General features: G+C 36.9%; 1 protein-coding gene across 1 annotated transcript; it reads right to left on the bottom strand.

The window, feature by feature from the left end:
• Window positions 1-320: 320 nt before the first annotated feature.
• LOC128741815 (guanine nucleotide exchange factor subunit Rich) lies at window positions 321-10,642 on the bottom strand. Its single transcript, XM_053837876.1, has 13 exons — window positions 10,299-10,642; window positions 9,976-10,236; window positions 9,735-9,915; window positions 9,538-9,671; window positions 8,735-9,100; window positions 8,410-8,676; window positions 8,177-8,339; window positions 7,976-8,112; window positions 7,740-7,908; window positions 7,535-7,668; window positions 6,865-7,467; window positions 6,024-6,811; window positions 321-1,850 (listed from the first exon to the last, which is right to left on the bottom strand). Exons 1-13 carry the CDS (start codon window positions 10,428-10,430, stop codon window positions 449-451), a joined length of 4,737 nt encoding a protein of 1,578 aa, XP_053693851.1. The 5' UTR covers window positions 10,431-10,642; the 3' UTR covers window positions 321-448.
• Between the last annotated feature and the right edge of the window lie 7,819 nt (window positions 10,643-18,461).

Here is an 18,461-nt window from a genome sequence, read left to right as displayed (position 1 = left end):
GTCCAAATTATGTACAGCTGCTGAAGGGGTCCAAAATACGATGGTTACCCTACCACACCCGCCATATTTTCAAAATATAACACCGCCCGATTTTTATTTACGGCAATTGTGACGAGCTGTGTCCCCATTCAGACATTGTAATTAATCAAGACAATCAATATGAGATTGCAGAATACATCTGATTTGACAAAAAAAAAATCTACCGACTGCTCGACGAAAAGATAACGAATCTAATTTACAAACAAATATTAAATCTGTGACAAAGTGGTTATATGAAAACATTAGGTTTACATAGAAACAAATATCAATAAATTAATAAATCTTTATTAGTTTTGTATTTGTGAGTACAGTTGGAATTTTTTTGAGTGGAAGTGTAAACAGTGACCTATTTTTCTACGTAAAATTACAAATAAATAGAGCACTAGACTTTTTTTGTTAATTCTGTTAATTACATCAGTACGCAACCGGAATTCCGTTCGGATTCTTCGCTTATTGTTGTCGGAGTTGCCAAGCCATCCACTGCATTCTTTCCTGACGTCATTTTGCGTATGTTATCTACCTCTAAATCCGAAACAGACCTTACGAAACTTGCAGGATGCCTGTGTACATTCATAGCTGAACTACTCGTATTTCCAGCAGTTCCAACTGCAGCCAACCTATCTCGCTTATTGTAACTAATTTCCAGTACGGTATTGCTCTTCTTTTCCAGTAGGTGACGGGTCCGACCTTCCGTTTTATTCCGCGTCAAGCTGGTTGTCCGAACACAGGAGCTGGTGTCTGTATTTGCGGAATGTACAGAGGTAGAACCAACTTCTGAGATGACCCCTAGGTCCGTATGGCTGGCTACAATAGGGAGTTTATATTGCACACTGGTGTTAATTGTAGCACTAATGGATGGAATTGATTCTTGTTGAATTACAAATTTATCTAATATAGCTAATTGAGGTTGCAGAGCTATCATGAAAGGTCGATAACCTAAGCATTCGTTAAAACTCCACCTTGTCAAATCCTTGAGCCCATTTCGCAGTTGACGACACACAACCAAAGACTTCGATCTTATAGCTGCATTTGTTATTCGACCAACGGAAGCAACATCCAATAATAAGACGGATAGTAACAATGAAAATTCGTAGCAATTAGCTTCGGTGAAAATTTGCAACAAATAGCGCATTTTTATCTCTAGCTTATGTTGATCGTGTTCAGTAATGTTGTTGTTTTTGGAAATGTTTTCCATTGCTCGATTAAAACTATGTTCAATTTCTAGATTCAAAGAATTACACCCATCGTCCGCCCAGTTAGCTACATGATCCGATTGTATACTAATATTATCGTTCATTGGAGCAAGATTCGCTTCTTTAGTATCAATTAGTGATAGTTCTTTTTCATCCTTTACCACACTTTCTAACTTTTCAATTGTCATAGCCACTAAGGGATCGATAAGCGTTTTGGAACTATCCTGAACTTCAGCGACAGTTCTATCGGGAATTCTCTTCACCGTCAAACTATTGTAGCCAGAATCTTCCGTTCGTTGGCCTACATCTAGAGTCGATTTATTTGATACATTCGAAGCAGGCGATTCTGGTTGATTGCGACTTAAGCTGTTTCGAATAAGACTTAAATCCAGGCATGGTTTAGGCCAGTCCAATTCATCGTGTAATGTCTTGAGGGCTAACACAAAGTCTTCGATCCGAGCGGCCCGATCCTTTTCTCGCGTAAGCCAACCAACAAGGTGGAAGTCTAGGGTAGCGCTCATACGTCCCAGATCCTCTAATTTTTTTTGCTGCAAAAAACGCCTTGCATGTCGCTGCAAAATTACGTCAATGAAAAAATCTTCGGCACTTGACGAGTCACTGCAATGACAAGAATACAAGTCTGTTAAAAATAGATGAATATTTAATTTTATTTAATAGAAAAAAAAGAAAAATTAGATCTGAATTGAACAAGTTAACTTCTAGTAACTACAATTGTTAAAAACTACAGTTCAATGCACTAGATTAATGAACCCGGCAAAGTTTTGATTGTACGCTACCAGAAAAGACAAATTTACAGTATCCCAAGAAGTTATATTACACAGAAGAAACGGCTGATGAATAATATTTAAAATTTAATGGTTCCAGGCGATGCACTACGTGTCTGCCCAACAGTTTTACCATGTAATTATTGGTAATGACTTATAACACGCAAAAAGGTACGAGTGGTGAGTGCGTATGCATACCTCGTGTGTGTCGTAGACCGAATTTTTTAGTACCTGTAACTGAGTGGTCGATCTACATTCGGATTGAAAATTGGGCTTGGTTCGGAATAAGCGTAGTTCTTTTTTAGATATATGAGAAGCAACAAATTCTACAACTCTTAAAAATGGTCTAAAATTTGCAAATGTTGACCGATTTGGCTGAAATTTTTACCAAAGTCTTAGGATTGAATATAAAACAAGTGATGTTGAGCTTAGGAATGTGGGTCATTTTTAAGGTCACTTTCAGGACCCCTAAAGTGACAAAAATTTTAATTTTTTAGTAAAATTTCATATTTAAGTGAAAAAATCTCGTCTAACTTTTGTAGAACCATAGTAAATGTATATATATGCTGAAAGCTTATCCTCTAAGCTTTCCAAAAATGTATAAAAAACTTATAATTGCTTGGAAAATTATTGAGTTATTCATGATAGTATATGTGTACACCTAGCCAAAAAACGTTTTTTTGCAATAACTTGAAATTTTGGGGGTGTTAGGAAGATTTCAAATGTGTTTTTATGATGTACTAGGTGTGACTAACAACGTACACTAGGTCATTTGAGAAGTATTTTTTCCGTGTAACACCGTGTAATCAATCAAATGGAACCATATTTGGCATGTGGGTGTTTTTGGAGGCAAGAATTTTTTCTATGATGAATTAGGACCCCTTACCTTTTTAGGAGGGGGGCTCCCATACAAATAAAACACAAATTTCTGCAGAACTTGAGAACTAATCGAGCAAATGAAATCAAATTTGGCATGTGGGTGTTTTTGGAGGCAGGACTTTTTTCTATAATGAATTGAGACCCTTGACCTCTTTAGGAAGCGAATTACGACCTTTTAAGAGGGGGAGGGGCTTTTATACAAATGAAATACAAATTTCCTCTAAACTCAAAAACTAATCAAGCAAATGGAACCAAATTTGGTATGTGAAGGCTTTTGGAGTCAAGCAATTTTTTCTAAGGTGAATTACGGCCCCTCGTCTTTAACTAAGCAAATGGAACCAAATTTAGCATGTGGGGGTTTTTGGAGCCGAAATTTTTTCCTATGGTGTACTGAGACCTCTCTCTCCTCTAAAAGCTCCCATACAAATGAAACACAAATTTCTGCATTACTCGAAAACTAATCAAGCAAATAGAACCAAATTTGGCATGCGGGAGATTTTAGAGGCATGAATTTATTTTATGATGGTTTGAGACCCATCACCTTCACCCTGTGGTAGCGGGGGCGGACTCTCATACAGTGACTCACAGTGAAAATCGTCCACCATTATGTTGTTTCTTTTTTAGTTCTAATTGTATCAAAAACAAAACTAATAACTGAAATTTATCTGTTTATTATGTTTCATATTACGTTTGCTTTGCAGAGAAATAGTTTTTATGTTTTTATTATCCTCTTATCATTAAAAAAACAAACCATAAAGTAATGAAGAGAAAAAAAAACCTCACAGTAAAAATCGTCCACCCAAGTATTACACTCATTTTTGTTCCAAATATCATAGTTTTAAATTTGCAAAAGTTTACACTTAGTATCGAATTGGAAGCCCTTTATTAGAAATTAGTTCTTTAATACGGTTTGGCATTGAACGGACAAGTTTTTCGGTGTATGCACTAGAAATTTGCTCCCACTCCAATTTCAAAGCAGTTTTTAGCGTTTCTTTGTTAGTTATCGAGTGTTTTCTGATGTTTACATCCAACTGATGCCACAGATTCTCAATAACGTTGAGATCAGGAGACTGCGCAGGAGGCTTCATAACTTTTGGGCAATTGTATAACAACCAAGCCCTTGGTTTCTCAGCTGTATGTTTCGGATCGTTGTCTTGATAGAAACGGAAACTTTTTTCTATTCCCAATTTTTTAGCACTATCCTTGACGTTCGTTTTCAGTATGTTCAAATATACATGCTGATCCATTATGCCGTCGATAAAATGCAAGTTGCCAACTCCAGCTGCCGACATACAACCCCAAACCATCACAGAACCACCTCCATGCTTTACAGTCGCTCGTAAGTTTTTCTGTTTCAGTTCTTCATTTGGTTTTCTCCATACCATTACTCTGCCATCTGATCCAAAAATGTTGAATTTGCTCTCGTCGGTGAATAAAACATGTTTCCAAAACTCGAAATCCTTATCAGCGTACGTTCTTGCAAATTCCATGCGACTTTTCATGTTTTTCTTTGAAATGTACGGCTTACGTCTAGCTACTCGACCATGTAAGTTGTTCTTGCGAAGAATTCTGCGGACAGTTTCTGGGTTTGACTTTTTTTGCAAATATTTCTCCGCTTCAACAGCAAGTTTTGGAGCACTTAGTTTCGGATCTTCTTTTACCTGTCTAACGAGCCATCGTTCATCCGCCTCGTTGAAAATCTTTCTCGTGGAACTTCTTTGTTTATTCTCAACACGGCCTTCCAAATTATACCGTTTTATGATAGATTGGACTGTTGTGCGACTTCTACCGACTATTTGTGCTATTTCTCGCTGACTTTTACCATTTTTGTAATGACTAACCACCAGATTTCTGATTTCCACAGTCGTTTGCTTCTTTCCTGCCATTTTTAACGTTATACTTCACGAATAGAAAATGATTTTGCGCAGAAGTTCCAAATACAAGCAGTTTTGAACTGTCAGTTGAATACAGATTTGCTCATTCGTTTCAGATCTCACCAATACATAGGCACAATTAGGGGGAATGAGAAGTGGACGATTTTTACTGTGACGTCAATTTCTACCAAATTTGATGATTCTTGAAATTGTAGTTATTCGACTTCCGTAAAAATGGATTTAACCATTTTATTTGATAAGTGTGACATAAAATTAGCGATCGAAAAAAAAATTGTTAGGTTTTTATGGTAATTCTTAATTATATCCATCATAGAAGTTAATAACACAAGGTGGACGATTTTCACTGTGACTCACTGTACCAATGAAACAGATATTTTTGCATAACTTAAAAACTAATCGAATTCAAGAAAGTATAGACTCTTCAATAAAACATTAGTCAATAACAAGACCATCAGACACTACCTATAGTAACACTAGATGATTCAGGGCGAGACGGCCGCAGATCGCGGGTGTTGTTAGCAACCTGCCGTCAGAAGCGCCGGCCACCGCGGGGAGTAGCCCCCAGAATTTATGTACAGCACAATTTCATTTTTGGCAATACGAAGTTTGTCGGGTCAGCTAGTAAATAATAAAAATGTTCCGCTTAGTTCTACACCAACAAATATTATTAAACTTAACATCTTTACTTCCTCGCACGATGGAGGTGTAATTTTGATTGCAAATATGCTATGAAATTAAATATGAACTAGTATGATCGAGCAAATCCATTTTACAGATATTTCCCTGTCAACCGTTTAGCTCTAAACTTTTCCAAAGCTCTTTGAATTCAAAAATATGCAATATTATGCAGCGTTAGTAGTTTAGTTCGTCCATACAGCCCACGAACAAATCTACAACGTCGTGAGGTCGCTGACTAGGTCATGGACCAGGACTAGGACTAGGACCAGGTCATGCATCAGGCCGTCAGTACATGAAAATCCAACGTACATGTATGAGGAAGCTCTTTTTTCATGACCATGGTACAGCTTTCCGCATTTAAGTATTTATGAGGTACCCCTAAGCGCTACAATGATAAAAGCTGTGTTATCAGCTGTGTTATCTGTGCCAAAAAAGTCAATAAAAGTATCTACAGTTATCTACGAAGCAATAAAGGCTTTTTAAACCCAAGGTGGCTTGCGTTGCTTGTTTTGTTGAATATACATACTACATACTACACATTATAAACTACTTACTTCTCCTTGGGAGTATTTGGCACACTTTTCTTTCGTTTTTGTACTAATGTAGTTTCCACGCTGGCACTGGTGGAGTTATTGAAGATAATGTTTTTCTCCTTGTTAACTATCGTTGCATTATTTACCGTTTCACACGATTTTGGTGTAACGGTAGTGGAGAAACTTCTACCTCGGGTCATACTGTTCCCCAGGATAAGGCTTAGATCTTCTACATTAGGAGCTACAGGTGGACTGGATGTGTTCATGCCGAATTTACTGCCGAAGACGTAAGATGACCGCGGTGACTCGACATCATTCGGATCAATAGCACGAAGAAAACGAACCAGATCCTTTGCCAAAGCCCAATTCTTTTGTTCCAAGGCCGTATCAAGCAACAGTGTAGCGTACTGCCGACTTACTGCTGACGGTTCAAGATTCTGAAGGATTATTAAATAACTGGCTGCAGTTTGAAGTTGCTTTGAATTCATACATTGTTGAAATAGTTCTTTAGGCTTTCCAGCGCTTGAAAACAGATAGGGCCATAAAGCGATTTCAGTTTTTCTAGCACACTGGACCACGGTTTCAAGATATACAGGAAATTCTTGAATAAATTCTAGTACACTCGGCAGGAGCGCGTCTGGTATAGGATCTTTGCTAGTTGCTTCTTCCTCTAATACCTCGTGTAGTAAAAGTTCCAACGAATGCGGAAAATACGGTAGATGTGTACAGCAACGTGCAATTTCCCATGCATTGTACCCTAAATTTCGTCTGATCAATTGTCGCAGGATTTGATGAAGGTAAACCTGACTCTGTAAGAAGAGATGTAAGTCAAGCGTTAAAAATGAACAACTTTTGGTTTTACCGTTCTTTTCAATGAGCAATAAGGCAAAGAGAAATATACATTTGAGTCGCTTGTGTACAAAACTGTATCATTTTCGGCTCCAAGAATAATTGCATCTTCGAACAATATCACAAGGGGATAAATTTTCAGTGTGAACGACAGCATGATTCGCTTGCTCATAAAAGTGTGCCTGTGGCTTCGTGTCCCGCTCTCTCCATTTCGCGGAAATACTGGCAACCATACACGCATTCCATGGCCACCGCAGTACAACCAAAGAGATTCTTTAATATGAGTTTTATTCGAATCTGACACCCAAATGCATTCCACCGATGATGCCAGGCATGTTGAAGCGAGTTGTGAAGTTGCATTACCTATGTGATCGGTTTGAACCATGAGGACACGACCAGAAACATTCAAAATCAATGTTTCAGATAAACTACTTTCGTAATTGGTTTTCGTGCCAGATTCGTTTCGTAAGTTTGTCATCAGCACTGATATTACACAAGCTGGGTGAATGCACACATTTTTGATATCGTAAATATGCATCTTTTCCAACTCGACTTGATGATCATCGTTTTCCACCAGCAGGAATATCGTCACATGACCGTCTGCTGTGAACACAATCTGTAAATTTGCAACATTTGTAATGGGGAACAGTTTCAAAAATATATATTTTTCAAAAACTACATACCAATTGATCTTTGAATAAGTTAATTAACATTACTGGAGCATTCATTTTAGTTATACTAGCGAAACGGTTGTCCAGTTTATTTTCCTTCGAATAAATACGCAGCTCATCATGAAATCCTATCAGCGAATAACAGCCTAAAGTTGATAAAAATTTATCAAAAATTGTGATTCAATTTATTCCTTTGTTTGCATATGTTGCTTCGTACCCATTATAACAAATTCATTCCACCATAGTAATCCACCGGTGACAACAAAATCTTTCTCCTGTGTTTCATTGCCAAACAACTTCCACTTTCGAGAATTGAAGGAATATAATGCTACTCCTGTTCGACCCGCTACTGCTATGTTAATTCCAAGGAAGTCAATGGCACTGTACTAAAATAGAAAGTTTTTATATGCTCGCACTAACCGCGCTGCTAACAATCTTTAAACAACTACTTACCCTAACCGGCCAGTTTGAAGCAGTATACGCAGTTGGAAGATTCAAAACTACCCAATGTTTACTCTCGGATAGGATACTGTTTACCTGTACATATTTTTCTGAGCTGTTGTCATCTTCATTTCTTACATATTCTAGATCTGTAACAGATGGGTAACAGGATAACAATTGTCATCAATGAAAAAGTTTCCATTGGATACCAACCAAGCTTAGATGCCCTTGTGAATGGCATGTTTTCGGAAGTGCAAGTATCTCTATTGCCTTCGGCGTTGTATATATTGCAACTGTGGTAGATGTTTTGCAGTACATCTCCATGGTTAATGTATAGCTTATCATCTCCTTGCAGCAGAAGATAGGAATTGTAACTCTGCGACATGCAAATATTATCGTTAATTAGTTTAGAACATTAATAACCATAATAACCGTTTTCAACATACCATACAGGGGTTGATTGTCAGTATACTCTTAACAAAATCCAATTGAATGAGCATTGTTCTCATGCCGGCACTGTTGCTTCGTTTGAGAGTCGGCTTATGTACAGATTCATTGACTTCTTTGACACTGCACGCTGAAGTGTTTGGACTTACAGAACCCAGAGACGAAGAAGACCCTGATTGATTTAACCCAGTGCCAGCATCGGTGTGAAGGATCGACTCATTTAATTGACGTACCATAAAAAGTTGGTATCCTTCAGTTGACCAATCCTGATTTAGAATACATTTAGAATAAATATAGTACAGGTAGGGAAAGAAAGATACTCACCATACTAATAATATTGAAAGGATTGTTTTTCGATAGATCTATGTGCAGACCGTAATCCCAGCCTAACGAGCACATTAGCAAGGAGCCAAACGTACTCCACAAAGATATGCCACCTTCGCTCCAAGACACCATTATAGCGCATCCATCAGGCGTCCATTTTAATTCTCTAACATGTCCAGGTGAGCCAGGAAAATCCTTAGCGCTTAGAATCAACCTATGGGACAACTCCAATCCTCCGGTCAAATCGTCAATAACGTACATGTTAGTTTGTGAATTACGCCTGCCGAACGCTATCAGGCGATACTTGTGATTTATCACAGCGCATGTCGCATCATCCACATTTTGACACCAGATGCCTTGTACTTGCTATTAAAAAAACATAAAATTGATTCTTCACATTCCGAACGAGAGTAGTCGTGCAACTAAATAACAACTATAAAACATGATGTACAACTACTGGGAAACGCGAAGTGTGTTGAATTCATTATTTTGCCGATTCCATTACTGATATTAATTGCCACATTACAAACAGCAACAACCTGGCCACTCAACATCAACTAGAATCTAATCTACATTTTTAAAAATTTATTCTCATTCACTAGAACGAGTTTATATTAATGTGGCCCTAAATCTTACAAAAAGTTATGTTCTTGTGAATTAATATCGAATTGGAAAATTTATTTTGTTCGATAACTTTCAACGCATTAAAATAAAATGCAAACGTATGTAAAAAAAATTAACGAAATCAGTGGGCAACGAATTAAATGCCAGAAAAGCATTTTAGAGTTAGCATACATACTCACATTAGGATCAAACTTGGTGTTTCCTGCTGTGAGAAAAGCCGCTCTTCCATCATTTAGTGTAATAGCGAATCCACACAATAACGGCGAATAGTCAATAGAATCAACATACGTATTACTCTCCAGTATTGGAACAGCTGAAATAAGTACAACACATGATTATTGTTATGAAGATATTATATAGTTGGCACAAGTTGTACCGTAGCTAACTTGTTGATTGATACTGAACGGTATTCTCTTCAAATCCAATGCATAATCACGCTCTTCTGCACCGTTCCAATTAAGCCTGATTACACGCCCGTTTTTGGTAGCCACCATGATTTGCGAAACATTTATACAGGAAATGCAAGATATAGGCACATACAGAGATAACTGATGTGTCTAAAATCATGAAATAACTGAAAGTTAGTAAAGATTTCTTTATGAATCTTCTAAACGTACCAGCGTGAGTCGTAATGAAGGGATGACCTCTTTTAAGAATAATTCAGCACTGTCTCGTCGGAGGTTGGAAAATGGAGAGTCGTTTTGATTGTAAACTCCTTTCGGTGCATCGCTTACGATCAATGTGTACATAAACAAAGTTCCGCTGGCTGTAACAACCAACAGCATACTCGAGTCTGGTTTCCATTCCACACTTGTATTGTGACCATGCTTTTCCAAACAGCTTGCATCGCGTATTTTAGCAGCTATTGGGACACAGGGCTAAAAATACGAATCATTACAAAAACATTTGCGATTCCTCCTGCATCTAACTGATCAGATACCTTCGTATACCAAATTGCCAAGGTGTCGTCCGTAAGAATCGTAAAAAGTATTTTTACTCTATCGCAAGCGATTTTGCGGATATTTTTGTAGTCACAGTTAATAACCCGCGGCCAGCCTACAGAAAAATACATTCTGGCACTGTTTTTGTAAATCCCCCAGGAACTCAAGTTTTATCTGTAATCTTTTATTTTAAATCAACAGCACAGACATTCACATAGTTTCACAACGCTTTTCATAGCACAACTTTTAGAGTACAATATATTGCTGTTAATTTATGTTATTGTTTTCACAAAATACATATTTTCTTATTAAAAAATAAAAATATCAATTCAACACCCATTTTCCCTTTGATTCTGCTGAGTTGACATCATTGAAGTGTTCATTAATGATGACAGACAGCCACATTCACAAGCAGCGCGTTTAGTAACTGATAGATCCCCATAGAAAAATTTAACAGGGTGTCTGTTTTAACCACCTAATCGGCAGACAACCAGGGTTGCCACATGCACAGATTATTCTGTGTTTAACAGATATTTGAGAGAAATCGCCTGTACAGAATCTGTATGCATAGAATACAGATTTTCGCCAAATTACACAGATTAAACAGATTTTTGAGCTTTTACATGAGAGTGAAAGAGACGGAAATAGTCAGCAAAATGACTCTCTATCTCTTTCACTCTCATTGTTTTGCATTGGACAGATTTTTGCACAGATATTTTTCCTCGTCGTACAGATTGTCAGATTTTTCCTACAAAAAACACAGAATTATATGTGGCATCCCTGCTGGGCACTTGGGCCTTCACGAAGCAGACTCGGCCTCTTTCCATATCGGACGGTCGAGCAGACATGACGAATTAGTAAGTAACTCCCGGTGGTGGTACACCACAGTAAACAGGTTGTCAGAAATACAATCAAACGAATAACCCGCAAGCTACAAAACAACAATCATATCCGGTACTTGAGAAATGCGGTCAGAACTTTAAAATTTATCCTAGACGATCCTTTTTTCTAAGCAATACCGATAGAGATACAGTCAACTTTCGTTCGTTGGGCTATCTTTAAGTGGGCTACGTTTTAATCGGGCTCCCGTTAATTGGGCTATAGCCCATCTAAAACGAAGTCAAACGTCATTTCTGACAGTGTTGTTTTCTTCTGTTGGGCTCTTGCATGCATTATTTCAAATGCAGAAAAAAATTTATATAGAAAATATAAAATTAATTAAATGAAACACAGATGCAACATATCGTTATCTGATCATTTTTTAACTTGATCGTCTCATTCATTAGCATCACGGCTAAACAGTTAAAAATGTCAATATATGTAAACATTGTCGTATGAAATTATACTCTTTACTTGTTAAACAATCTAGAAATAAATTTCAACAGCGAGAAGATTAAGTTTCACTTTGACTCCGTGTTTAATAAGGGTAGGTATATAATTTTATAAACCTTTCTGCGACGATTACGACTAAAACAATCGATGTATCCCTCGATTTCGACAGCTTAGCCCAATTAACGAAAGTCTTTCACTAAATGGACTAAGAGCTCAGTGCAATTAGCGAAAGATGACAATAGCTGGTTTCTTAACAAATGATAAACAATTTGTTCGCTTTATTGACTTAGATAAATCAAAAAGTCCAATTAGTAGTCGTGGACTAACAATAAAAAATAAATGGGAGTTTTTCAACTATCCATTTAAACTTTCGATATTAAATATTTTTGCAACAACTATCAATAATTTAGATAGGGTTTTTTTTTCTAACGGGTGGCGACTAAAATTTTGGAATTTTTTCGCGGCCTCTATGCTCAACAACAAACGAACAACAAAACAAATAAAAAAGCACAATCGTTCCTGAACACCCATTCGATTCCATTTTTACACAAGAACCACGACCCGAAAAATCGGTCTCAGTGCGCCCAATCGAAGATTTCTTCGGGGTTTTGAGTTTCTTGGTGTACAAAAATAACTGCAGAGCCACGAATTGCAAACAGTTGATTGGTAGAATCAAGAGATGCACTCGTAAAGTTGACACGAAGGCCATACAACGCTCCTGTTTCGACGTCAAACGAAAGCTTCGCCGAACAGCCGATTTCGGATTGTTTTCAAATGTACACTAATTTTTTTTCAACAATGGATAATGTATCTTTAATTTCGGTAAATCAGATCTTCTTCATGTATCTTTGTCTTTTTTTGACAGCTTGAGAAAAAAATTCCAAAATTTTAGTTGCCACCCGTTATTTCCCGTCGTACTAAGTAAAGCCATTCTAATTTTCATCATTTGTTAGATGGATTTAATGAATACTCCAAAAGTTCTTGTGCTGATTTGACTAAAACACACTTACCTTTCGATCCGTGAACTTTGAAATCAATGAAAAGCGACTATTAAAGCATATTATTGAAATTACGTAACTGACTTTATTGCTAAAATTCGTCGTACCGTTTTAAAATCCGTCCATCAAAATTTTTCATCGTTCGAACTAAAAATCACAACAATGTTTACGAAGCTAACGCGCTTGGATTTGTGTAGGACGGCATGACAAATGTTATTCTACAAAATTTCTGCACGTCAGGCAAGTTTTCCTGGCTGTAGAATAACGATAATGCCTTGCGTGAGTTATTTTCATTTATGAATGACGGAAATTAAAACGATTAGTTGACATTGTCTTCTTCGTCGCACGAAAAAACGTAGGAAATTTGGCTGGTAGCACTTCTTTAATGATAAAAAGCATTTAAATAGATCTCAGCTCACTTTGATTGATCGCGTATGATAGACAACTAAAATATCAGGGAATAACTAGTTTTGCATTATGTGTCATAAAAATGCTGACATTTTTAATAATTTGTGTTGGATAGGACGGGAATAGGCAATTACGACGATGTAGCAACACACCCTAAGTCTGTTTCGTTGTATTTATATAAACAAATCAAATGTAAGCTTGTTGTAATACAAACGAAATATGATTATATATTCATTCCTCTAGTTCACAGTTTCGAAGAGCAAACAGGTAAGAAATGAAATTAATTATGAAATTAAAGACAAGAAGAAAGCTCCAAAACTTCAGTGAAATGAACTGTTTTTATTGCAAATAAACGAAAAGAAAATACATTTACGATTACTAGTTATTTAGAAAAAGTTATTTCATTTGTCATCCAAATGGCCATAGGCGAATTCGAGCAAAACTAAGAGCAACCGTTCGCTACCTGGTTGTGATTATTGGAACTACAAAAAAAGTGCAATTCCCAAAATGCTTGCTGGCACTTATATGGAACTCGACTTTAAATGTAATATTTTATTGAATTACCAAAAGTGGGAATGATGAAAATGGATAATAGAGGTAAGAAAAAGCATTACCTTTCATTTGATATATATTGTTCCTGCTTCGGGAGATTATTAGAGCTTCGCAAGTGTATTTATGGTTATGAACTGATAGGTTATATGTTTGGTTCTTGGCGCAGATGATGCTAATCAAGAAAATAAATCCGTTAGCACTTGGAAACACATTGGAAAACGCTGAAGACTGAAAATAATTGGTGATTCTCTATCCAGGATATGTAAACTTTACAGCTGACTATGTACTTTTGTTTCATGCGGTACAAAATCAAACATTAACATTTTTCTGCCATAAAGTTAATTAATTCGAATATTTTCACTAACCTTAACGTAGATAAACAAATTTCTTCCAATATTTCGCTATCTAAAATCCTGACAATTGAAAGGGTTAATCAAAAACTGCATTTTATTTCAGTTTTTTTCAAAAATGTATGGAGTTTGACAGCGATTTTACTTTTCATCACTTTTTTTATGCAGCGCCTCTAAGCGGGCGATAGCTTGTCAAAAACGCCTATTGTGGTCATACATTTCCTCTATTATCGACTTATGATCCTCACTGATGAATTTTTCCTCAACTATGTTTACGAACTACGTGACGAAAGCCACGTCGCAAACCGAATGTTTGCAACCGTTTTGAAGAATTTTTAGGCTTTTGACGTAGGACTACGTCTTTGTTTACTATACTGGGACTGGGTAGCACTTTATGAAAACGAAAATAGAAGTGTAACGTTTGAATGAAAGATTTCAAATGCTAATAACTACTAAACTACTGAACGAAACTGTACAATTTATATGTCGTTGGATAGATAAAATGATCAGCAATTTTTTAGGGGGATAAGAGAGCAATTTTAAGGGGGCGTAAGAGGGGGGGCTCCTATATAAATGAAACACAAATTCTCTCAAAACTCGAGAACTACTCAAGCAAATGAAACCAAATTTGGCATGCGTGTGTTTCAGAAGGCAGGATTAATTTTCTACGGTGTACTAAGGCCTCTTCTTCTAAGAGGGGGGACTCCCGTACAAATGAAATACAAATTTCCTCTAACTTACCCCTGCGGTAGGAGGATAATTCATTACCATTTCAACCTTTATGATGCACACAAGTGATTTTTAAAAGAAATTTCTATGTCTCAAAGGTTGCAGGCATTGTACTTATGAACCCCATATGTCAGAAATGCAGTTTACATTAGTCTTTGATCTGATAGAGTCCTACGTCACCCTTTCGTACAACCCTTAGGGCTGTATACCTTGTAGTTTTTCATGAAGAATGATGCCAGCTTCGGTTGTGTAATTATTTCCGTTTCGGACGTTCCGATTTCTTGAAACACTTGAAGAATGATTTTTTGCTGCATAATGGCAGCTTTGGAACCCTTGCGGCTTCGGCTTGTCCCTGTTCAGGTGCACTTTGTTTGGAAGCTTTTTTCTAGTAAAAGATCCATTGTTCCAAGCATTCGGTTGTCAGCCGAATCCCCTCTTACGTTGATCCGCAGCCATCGTATCTATGTGAAATAAAAAAGTTATATTCGATATTTTTGATAATTGATGAAATCTACCAAATCAGATTTCTATGATTCGTCCAGCAGCATATCCTCCAGCGTAGTCAACATATCCGCATCTTTAACAGGCTCAATCTTGAACGTTGTCACTGGTGTATATATATTTTGATTCGCATTTCCTTTGAGCGAATCTAGGATGAAGTCGATCTGAACCGCTTGATGGGCAATATGCTTTTCGATTTTCGTTAAACGTGAATTTGCGTTGTGTAGCATATCAATGATCTGCTGTAGGTAGCCCACTACCACGTCATTACCTGATTCTGTAATTAAATGCTCTTCTAAAATTGTTTCGCTGATGTTATGCTGCGAGTTTGGTTCTTCCGAGAAATGTTCCTGGGCAACAGCATAACTGGAATACGAATAAGTTGACTCAATGCATGGAGCATCATCCAATCTGCTTTGTAAAGTTGAATAATTGCAGCCGAAGTCGTTGCGTGATGCTTTTGAAGGTATATTAAAACGAGCTGCTGTGATTGTAGAAATGCTAGTCGTATCCGTTTCTTCGTTCAACATTTGTTCGAAATGCGATGACGACATTCTTACAATTTTATCTGTTGATGACTCACTGTCAGTAAGAATGCAAAGGATTTCAACCACAAAAACACTTGAAAGCAAATATTACTAAAAATTGAACACAGTGAATAAAATTATTGACGTTTACTTCTATTCGCTTTGTACTGGGGTTGTTCAAAAGCTACATTATAAATTTTCTAAAAATTTAGCAGAACTTCTTGAAATTTAGCTAATACTAAGAACAAAGTTAGAATTTAGTTCTGCTCATCTAAATTAGATTAATTTGAAAATTTTTTTACCTTCAATTAAACTAAGCATTCCTTCGGGTTTCACTCATATTATCGACATCATTTCCTGGCTTATTGGCGCGCATCATTTATCAATAGCCTCACTAAAAGCAAACTCGCATATATGCTCAATAATAAACACTTCGGCAAAACTCACCCACATTGCATGCATTACAGATAGCGCAATGGAAAGGGAAAGGCTCTATCACGCGGAACACCCGAGTTCGCACCCAGGTACAGCTATATGTTATGGATGAACGTATTTGAATATTTCTGAAACGTTATCCAGCTTTCCACGAGCGATAATGGCGGATATTGAGGACAAGTGGGCACAATCTTTTGACATTCATTGGAGGAGCGTCGAGTTCGCCCTGACGGAGTTACTATGGATACATTCATGATTGTTTGTTGTTCGAATGTAAAAATGTAAACATTGTTGAATTTTGCAGATCAGCTGAAGTGGAACATAACTAAACGGATTCAAACTTTTATAGTGGTTTGCGGCCATTATTTGCTGAAGACACTGGCTCAGAATACTTTTTCACAATTGTGCGAATTAAACATTCGAAATATTACACATTAACGCAAACATTAACTTCATGTTGGTCGAGCCGTTGTCAAGTTTGCTCTCGAACAGCGTCTCGACTTGATAAAAAACTTTCCGTTGCGTATTTGGACATTCTCCCTGAAATTTGCGAAAACTGCAAAACCACAATCCATAAAACTTGTTGTCCGTTCAATTATGTTCCTCTTTAGCTGATCTGCAAAATTGAACAATGTTTACATTTTTACATTCGAACAACAAACAATCATGAATGTATCCATAGTAACTCCGTCAGGGCGAACTCGACGCTCCTCCAATGAATGTCAAAAGGTTGTGCCCACTTGTGCTCAATATCCGCCATTATCGCTCGTGGAAAGCTGGATATCTCCAATGTGTCCATGAGAAATAAAAAAATTGCTTGAAATAAAACTTGAAGATAGAATTGAAAAAAGGGCGAATGTCGCAAGCGTAAACAAACCGAGTGAGGGTTGACTTTCCTACACGCAGAAAAAAAAAATTGTAAATGCAAAAAAATTCTGTATCAATTCAACAAAAAATATTGTTGACTGAAGGCTAACCCAGATATTTTTTTGATTCTAACTGTTTGACTTTTTAGTTCAACAATAAGGTTTGTTATTTCGAATAATTGCTAGTTTCTATCAAAGAAAAAATTGTAGAATCAAAAATAAGTACTTTTGGGTTTATAAACGATCTAGTAGAAGCAAAAGGAGTACGAATTCAGTTTAAACAATATTTTTTTGATTCAAAAATATGATACGAGTTGAACTCAACAACAGGGGATTGTTGTTTCAAACTATCATCATTTTTCTGCGTGTATGCTGGTCCAGCAATAAGTAACTCTCACTCGTTTTGTACACATTTGCGACATTCGCCCTTTTGTTAATTCTATCTACTTGGTGAAAGATAGAGGGGTGGATTCGTCGGGGTGCGTCGGTAATGCAAATAATGTAAAAAATAAAACTTTAAAAATATTTTTTATTTTGACAAGGTTGCTTTCGTAAATGCTAAAAATTCTATTTATAGCATATATAGCATCTTTTTGTCCTTCTTAAAATGTCAAATAGGAAGCTGGATAGGAGTCTATGCAGCGACGTCAGGGCAACTTTAAAGTTCGGTTAGTTGCTTAAAAAGGAAGCTACTTAGTAAGCTATTGATCTATATACATAAAGCTTAATAGTCCTTCTTAGACACCATTATCCGAACTCGTGGTTACTACCGTTACTTGGGAGAGTTCGGCTCGTTTCAAGTCGCCTAACATAAAAACGGCTGTGCCGAGTGTCTGACCCCTTGTAGACAGTGGTATTTTTTGATGGTATTCACTCGTCTATTTAGCTGTTTGAATTAGCGTGTCCTCTTGACAGCAGGCTTTTAATGTGTTGTTGTTCTTCTTTCTACTCATCAGACAGTGTTGTTTACTTTTTAATGAACAGCGTTTCTTCATTCCGCAGCCATAAAATAAACACTCGTTGTTAGTGTTGGTGTACGATTATTAATGAAGAGCAACAGACACATCTCTCACGTCTCTCAACATCTACAAATGATGCCAGATCCCTAAATTTGTCTATGTCTTGTTTTCTTTAATCTAAACTAAATCCAAGGGCGTGAAATTGTCAAAATTTTGCGGCAGGCACCAGCACCAAAAATACCAAAACCAATGAGTGGGACAAGGACAATGTATGTAGTTTGACAGTAACACCACCCCGCTGTCTAAATCAACAGGGAAAGCCATGGGTTTTCAAAGTTATTAAATAAATTTTTAAAAAAATGTCAGCCTTTTTAAATATTTTCACAGACGAGTTTCGATTTTATTTAAAAGAGTTGGCAACATTACCGTCAGATATAAGTTTGCTCGATCAGTATGTTTCGGTCGTCTTCGTCTTCATTCGTGAGTGAGTGTTTGATGGGAATAG

The sequence above is a fragment of the Sabethes cyaneus genome, chromosome 3, assembly GCF_943734655.1.
Source record: "Sabethes cyaneus chromosome 3, idSabCyanKW18_F2, whole genome shotgun sequence".
Taxonomy (NCBI): Eukaryota; Metazoa; Arthropoda; class Insecta; order Diptera; family Culicidae; genus Sabethes; species Sabethes cyaneus.
Note: the sequence above shows the minus strand (reverse complement) of the source record. Positions and strands in the feature narration are given on the sequence as shown.

What these genes read in the sequence shown, in the direction of transcription:
- LOC128741815 (XM_053837876.1), bottom strand. Translation starts at nt 10,430, where the DNA reads ATGTATTTTTCTGTAGGCTGGCCGCGGGTTATTAACTGTGACTACAAA. An exon ending in CAATCAACAAGTTAGCTACG is followed by an intron (nt 9,672 to 9,734) that starts GTACAACTTGTG and finishes TACTTATTTCAG; the next exon opens with CTGTTCCAATACTGGAGAGT. An exon ending in ACACCAAGTTTGATCCTAAT is followed by an intron (nt 9,101 to 9,537) that starts GTGAGTATGTAT and finishes TTTTTTTAATAG; the next exon opens with CAAGTACAAGGCATCTGGTG.